The sequence below is a fragment of the Acinonyx jubatus genome, chromosome E1 (genome assembly GCF_027475565.1).
Source record: "Acinonyx jubatus isolate Ajub_Pintada_27869175 chromosome E1, VMU_Ajub_asm_v1.0, whole genome shotgun sequence".
Taxonomy (NCBI): Eukaryota; Metazoa; Chordata; class Mammalia; order Carnivora; family Felidae; genus Acinonyx; species Acinonyx jubatus.
In genome coordinates, this window is record NC_069397.1 from 6,761,533 (window position 1) to 6,768,756 (window position 7,224).

Genomic DNA, 7,224 nt, shown 5'->3' on the forward strand with positions numbered 1-7,224 from the left:
TCTGTAGCTCTCATAGTTGGGGCCTCGAGATAGATTTAGGCTCTGTCTCTTGTCGTGGGGAAGAGGTGGCCAGGGTGAAGGACTCAGGTTCCCATCCCCACACCCTACCCGAGGGCATCAGAGTCCAGGCGGTTTCCTGTACGGCTGGCAGGTAGCTTACACCCTGGTTTGCCAGGGGCCTCCTGGAGCACCACGTGGGGAACCCCAGCAGAGGGGACATCTGGAGATCAACTAGGAATGTCTGCCTTGGAGGGCGTAGTGGGGGATGGGGCGGAGAGATGAGCTGGCCGTATATCTGCTGTCCCTATTCTGTGGCGTGGAGTAGGGTGTCTCTTAACATGCACTTGATGCTTAGGACCATGCCTGGCGGAAAGCCAGCAGTGAAGGATGAATCCCCTTTGGGACACGGTGACCCAGGTGTCCCTTTGTCAATTCAAGGGACGTCAGAGGCCCTCACTCCCATTGGCCCTTACGCCGCCTAAGCCGGGGGGCCTGGGACTTGAGCTGGCCACATTTGGAAGCACAGACGAGGACTGTGTTAACCCTCCCACCTGCTGGGACTCGCTCGTCCCCAGGATGGGTTCCAGAAGCCCTACTCGGCTTGGGGCTGTGGTGGAGGTCAGGGAAATCAGCGGACAGCCACGGCCACAAGGCCCCGCAGGGAGCCCCCATGTCACACAGTGACCCAGGGAAGCCCTCTTGGCCCTGCTATGCCGTGGACACAGAAACACCAAGAGCAGCTAGGTGTTCCCATGTCAGGGTGTCCAAGAACCCCCGTGTCGATCACAGGATAGAGTGGAGATGCTCATGGTCTCCTGGTGGACAGAGGGCACAGGCATGGAGAGGGGGCTGGCAGTGGGGGCCACGGATGTGGAGATGGGAGCAGCACCCAGGCCCCCAGAGCCCAGGAAGGGACGGTGGCCTCCAGGAGTATCTCTGAAGGCATCATGAAGGGCGTGGGGCAGACCGGAGCTGGCCCGGAGGAGCACGCGGGACTGCGACCCACAGGCAGACGCTGCACCTGCCCAAGTTCAGGGGCTTTCTTATCCTGTGTGCTTCTATTCCAGCGCTTCGAAAAGCAAGGAGCTTTCTCCTGGATCTGGGCAGAAAGGAAGTCCAGGCTCCAGCCAGGGGACGCCCTGTATGGGGACCCAGCCAGGGGCCCCACCAGGCGCCAGCCCCAGCCAGCCGCCCCCAGACCAGAGCCCTCACACTCTTCGGAAAGGTACGTCACCGCCACCCTTCGCGTGGGTCTCGGGCCTGGGACACTGCCTGGACGCTTGTGTCCCTCGGCGGGCGTGGATATTGAGAAACCGCGGACTTAGCGAGACGTCCCTGGGCCCGGCGTGAGAGCTTTTGGAAGTTAACCAGCTCTGAGAGGGCCCACTTCATATTTATTCCTTCTTCGACTCATTTGAACAGTGTACCCAGGGCATCGGTTCTCGTACACTAAGACCTCTGTGTAGACGTCATTGCCCAGGATGGCACGGGTCTTCAAGGACCCTTCCAGGCCCTACCACCATCGTTTAAGATGCTATGTGGCATCTTCGGCAGGAGGCCAGAGACACTGGCGCACAGCTGCCTACCCCTGGGATCATTTCTGGAAGGTTCCACAGATTGTTTCTGGAAGGTTCCCGAGGGAATCGGGACTGTTTCCACAGGAGTCCTGACCTTCCGTGTTTCTGTTTGGGAAGGCGGACCCATGAGCCACCCAACCCAGAATCTTCCGTGGAGCGTACTGTAAAAGGCCCAGTTATTCTCTCTGGAATGACTTTCCGGAAGCTAACGAGCTGCTCTGTGGGGACATTTCATAAATGGGGAGCAGCACGGAATGTGTACTTGTCCTAACCTTTTTTTGGTTTTTTTTTTTAATTTTTTAAAAAATGTTTTTGAAGTTTATTTATTTTTGAGAGAGAGACGGAGTGTGAGCAGGGGAGGGACAGAGAGAGAGGCCGAGAGAGAATCCCAAGCAGGCTCCGTGTTGTCAGCACAGAGCCCAACGTGGGGCTTTGAACTCACGAACGTGAGACTGTGACCTGAGCCGAAACCAAGAGTCAGACACTCAACCCACTGAGCCACCCCGGCGCCCCAAGCTTTTTTGTGTGTTTTTAAGCCCCCTTCGTCTTTTCACACCGTGCCTCCAGCTTTATGTCATGGCCCAGTCCCGTCTCCACCAAGGAGTGGTCAGTGTCATCACAGACATGGTGCCGTCACCTGGCACTCCCCTCCCCCCAGCTTGTGTTCGAGCCTCGGTGCCTAGGGTCTCCGCTCGCCGCCCACCCGAGTCAGTCCAGCAGCAGCCACTCCGCCGTCGAGAGCCCCGGCTGTCCTCGCGGGGGCTGTCCGGCTGAGCAGTGGTTTTGTTACGGGTCCTGGTTGCTGCTCTCATGAATGATGCTGTGTAACCACTACAACCCTGTGCGGGATAGACTGCCCTGCCTGTTGTGTGGAGGAGGTTGAAATAAACTGCAGTGGGTAAGACGCGGTAGGGACCTGACCCCAGGTTGGTGAGACCGTCCCTGTCCACTCCGCACCCCGGCAGAGCCCGGGGAGCGCATTAGAATAGATTTGGTTCCAAGGTGGGGGGTGGGAAGCGGGGGTAGGGAGAAGAGTCCTCGGTGCCTCCTGGAGCATCTAAAAGGCAGTTTCTTCTGGAATCAGCGCTGCCCCCAGCAGCCCTCACCTGATTCTGCCACGTTAGTTAGTGATCGCTTTCTCAAAACGTCTGCACATCAGCGGGGTCATCCAAGTGCTGGATTTTGTCCTTCTTACCGGTTCATCTGTAATTTGTAAAGTATCTGCCATCCCATAGCACGGTCAAGTAAATAAAAAGAGGGGTTGGGGCAGTATGCCAGGGTGGTCTTTGCCCAGAGGGTACAATTCTCGAGAGAAAACCACGTGGGAGGCGAGTAGACAGGGTTCCGAGGAAGGACCGGGAAAGGACAGAGAAGGCGAGAGAGACGCTGGGCTTCTGCGGCCAGAGGACCCGGGGCATCGGTCGCTCTGCCAGGAGCCGGGAGCCAATGGGCAGGTTCAGCCAGAAGTCCCCAGACGCTCGCCCCCGCCCCCCTGCCCAGCTCCAGGGTCCCCCGTGTCTCCAAGTGAGCTCTGATCGTCCTTGTCGGATCCCGTGTCGCAGACTCCCCCTTCCCAGTGCACTTTGGACACCTGTCACCTCTCGGAAGCCACGAGAGGACGCTGGGCAGCCGGCCACTGGCCGTGCGTGGGCAGCGCGCTCTCGGGCTTGGCTGGGGCCACGTGTGCGTCACGGCAGGGATCCAGGGCGGAGGAGGAGAGACTAGCGCAGATGGGAAGGCAAGAAAGCTTGCGGTTCTGGGTGGATCTCTAAAAGCTGTACCGGCTGCGCGCGGGGTGGCGAGGGCGGGGGGAGCGTAGGCCAGGGGGTGGCGAGGCTGGGCCGACAACAGGCACGCGTCACAACCTCGCGTGTGTATGTTCTTGCGTTTTCTCTTCCAGTTTCCAAGAAGCTGGCACCCATCCCGCCCAAGGTCCCCTTCGGCCAGCCGGGGGCCGTGGCTGACCAGTCTGCCGGCCAGCCGTCCCCGCTCAGCCTGTCCCCCACGCCCCCGAGCACCCCCTCGCCCTACGGACTGAGTTACCCTCAGGGGTACTCCCTGGCCTCCGGCCAGCTCTCCCCGGCCGCCGCGGCCCCTGCGGCCCCTGCCCTGGCCTCCCCCGCCGGCTTCACGAGCGCCGCGGCCAAGTCTCGGCCCACCCCCAAGCCCCGACAGAGACCCACGCTGCCGCCCCCTCAGCCTCCTACGGTCAGCCTGCCGGCCCCGAGTCCGCAGTCCACGGAGCACCCCGTGCTGGATGGCGTGGCCCCCGGGGAGAGCATGTCTACAGGTAACCGAGCCGCGGCGCCCGCATGCTTTTCCGCGCTCAGCTGGCCGTGCCCGGTGGACGGGGTCACTGGCGCCACTGTCCGTCGACAAGCTGCGCTGGGGCCCGAGGAGCCCCCCCCTCCCCCGCCACGAGGTCAGTAGATCCAGATTGTCCCGCGGGAAGCGCTCCCGATGGCATTTCTCCCCGTGGAACCCCTGCCGGCACGGGGTTCCGATTCCGGATTCCCTTCGGAACCTGGGGGCTGAGCACCGAGTCCTCGGGATGGGGCTTCAGGGGAGGGTGGGGCCGGACTGGGATCCAGACCAGCCGGCGCGTAAGCGCAGGTGAGTGTACTGGCCGCTTGCCTCGGCCAGAGCCCACGTGCAGGCGCAGTTGCAGACCCCGATCTTGAGAACGGAGGCCGAGAACCAGAGGCGGTGTTTCCCTCTTAAGGAAACCAGCCTCGTTAGAAAAATGCGTTTCCAGCCGCGCTCAGGGGAGGGTGGGTTTCAGGAAAGATGCGTATTCCCGCCCCGCCATCCCGGCTCTTTGAGGTGCTTGTCGGACGAGCCCACGACCGCTCCATTTAGTTTTGCTTGAAGTTTGAAAATTAAAGATGGAGCTATCCCCGCCCCCCGCCCCAACAGAGAAAACGTAAAAGCGCGACATCACGAATGCCGCATTCAGCAGAACCCGTTTGTGGGTTGGAGAAAGAGGGTATTTTTGAAACGTCTCCTCAGGCGCGCTCGACCACGTGACGTTAGGGACTCTCTGCGGCGGCCGCCCAAGTCCTTCGAGCGTTTTCCTCGGTCAGGGAGGCAGGCAGGGCGCCGGGCCGCATCTCGACCTGGAACGGGGCCGCGGGCGTGTCTCTCCTGTGCCATCCCAAGGAGCAGAAGCCGAGGCGGCTTGGGGTGTGCGTGCACATCCCCCGGATTCACGCGCACAGCACGCAGACCCTGCGCAGACACGAACACATGCCCCACGTCCGCGTCCACGTTACGTACCAGATTCCTACACATGCGTACACACCACACCCAAGTGCACGTGACCTGTGCACCTACCGCGTCCACACACTATACCTTGCACGCGTCAGGGGTCCTAGGTCTCAGGGTCCCTGCGATTTCCGACGGGGATGGTAGTTTTACCCGTTCCCGCCCCCCTCCCCCAGGAGTGAGGTTTTTTCCCACCTGGGTCACGAGGGAGGGCGAGCCTGCGGGGTCCAGCGCCCTTGGGCTTGTCTGATCCGAGCGGTTGGGGCGGGTCGGGAGATTGGAACGTTGCGGGGAGCAGCCTCTGGTGCTTTGGCTTTATTTTGGGGTGTGATTAAGGTCCGAGGTACAGCCGCTGACGGCTGCCCCGAGGCTTGTAAAAAATACAGGAAATTCCTCCCTGAAAATCGACGGTGAGTGCCGCCTCCTGCTGGTAGCTGACGGTGGTGATGCCTCCACAGGGGAGGGGGCCCGGGTGACCCCAGGAGCTCGAGGTCACCCCGAGTCGGCCCGAGGGGCCGCTCCTCCAGCCACCCCAGGGAAGGGACGCGGGGTGGCATCGTTGATGCCGGAAGCAGCGGAAGGAGCTTGGGCTGCCCCTGGACAGAGACGGACGGGTGGTGACACCATCAGAGGACAAATTGGGGGGCCGAACGTGGGCAGTGGAAGGCTCTGAGGGGCGGCCCCCACGCCGTGGCGTGTCCGTGTTCTTTGCAGCACGCTGTCGTCCTGTCCGTCCGCACGGGCCTCCTCTGTGACACTTGGGGCGCGGCCCGACGGACTGTCCTGCTCGGCGTAGTTTTTTGTCCCGTTCTTGTCTCATCGTGTTTATTCCTCTCTCCGAATCCTGTCGTTGTGTTCCTGCAGCCGTGTGACGGGAGGGCCGCGGTTGCGGATGCGCGTGAGGGGGATTTCAGGGTAAGCGGCCCCCCGGGGCCACGGCGCGCCCGGCTCTGCATGTGGCTCCGACCCGCCCGCATGGCAGCTCCACTCCACGCCCTCCCCGGCCTCGGGGACGCCCGCGAGCCCCTCTGGCTTTCGGGGGACCGCTGGCCTCGTGGGGTCTGGCTGGCTTCGCGCTGGGTCCCGGGGAGGAAGTCCGCAGGCAGGCTTAGCCGCTCCCCGCACCTTCTCCGCCCCCACCCCCACCCCCAGGCACCGGGCGCCCTCTCCCTGTGGTTTACGAGTGCAGGCGTGACAGCGTGGGCCTTGGCTCGGGCGGGTGTCCCGTGAGGGTCCCGCCCGGTGCTGCGGGGATGGGGTCCCCATGGCCGTGAGGACCCCTGGAGGACCCCCACTTTCCCACGGGGGCTCTAACTTGTCCTCTGGGCCGACGCAGCCGGCGAGGCCCGAAGAATCCGCCGCGGTGGGTTCAGCCTGGGCTTGTTCGCCCCAGTGTCTGCGGCCGGCCTGGTCCTTCCTAACTCAGGGTTTGGGGAGCATTCCCCCCGGTTTCTGCCCGGTCTCCTCTGCCCACAGGGACTAGATGCTCAAAAGTAAAAGCGAGGAAAGCCGCTGTTCTGGTCTAAGAAGGGGCGGCTCTCCCCCTGGGGGCCAGCCCTCCGTGGAAGCTGCCAGGCCCTTGGTCCTGTGGAGACTGGGGACAGGCACAGCACGAGGGTGTCCTGGGCCCTCCTCCTCCCCCGCTCCGGGTCTCCTAACAGATGCTTCTGAGGCTGTCTCCCCTCCCCGGCAGTCGGTGGGGGCTCCTGTCCCCCCCCCCCCCATCCTGCCCCCGGCCAGTGGGCTGCCTTCCCTCCGGGCTCTCAGGGAACAGTCGGGTCAGCAGCCAGCCTGTGATTCCACAGCCACACCCGCAAGGTGACAGGACGGGCTTTCGAATCTGGACAGAAGGCTGCAGGGTAGACGTCCCCAGGCGGGGCCATGACGCATCCCCAGAGGCAGGGGGAGCTGAGCCTGGGGCCCCCTCTCAGTAGGATGAAGACGGGCTGGAAGGACGCTTTGAGGACCGTTTGGGGGGTGGGGTGACAAACAGAAGGACGTTTGTCCCAGAGCTTCTATGTTTGTCCGTCCGAATGTCTGTCTGTCCTTGGGCTGAATGTTGGTTTCAAAAAATACCCTAAAGAGCCCCCCCTCATCCTCCCTGCCCCACCCCGGAGGCTGGCCCAGGGCCACCCCTTCTAGGAACACGTCCCTGTCCTCCAGGCTCAGGTTGAAGGCAAGGCTGTGTGGGGCCAGAAAGGAAGCTGGCTAAGGGGGGGGGGGGGGGGGTGAGGGGAGGCGGAGCACCCCCAGGGCCTTCGTTCTGCCCCGTCCCCCGGCCACCCCCTGGGTCCACCACCTCCCGTGTGCACCTAGCTACCGGCTCTGAGGAACCGCCTGGGCTTGGGGCCCGCAGAGGCCCCGAGTTCCGCATGCTGAGCCC

The 7,224-nt window shown here is 63.0% G+C and overlaps 1 protein-coding gene across 5 annotated transcripts in view; it reads left to right on the top strand.

The window, feature by feature from the left end:
* ARHGAP44 (Rho GTPase activating protein 44) overlaps positions 1-7,224 on the top strand; it is a 176,227-nt gene that overhangs the window by 167,125 nt on the left and 1,878 nt on the right. For 4 of the 5 annotated variants that reach the window (XM_027047646.2, XM_027047641.2, XM_027047644.2 and 1 more), the window contains 2 exons: positions 1,068-1,225; positions 3,478-3,867. In XM_027047646.2, coding sequence (XP_026903447.2) covers positions 1,068-1,225; positions 3,478-3,867 — 548 coding nt within the window. Of the gene's footprint in view, positions 1-1,067; positions 1,226-3,477; positions 3,868-5,705; positions 5,757-7,224 lie in introns of all 5 variants that reach the window. The other variant, XM_027047642.2, reaches the window with a different exon arrangement.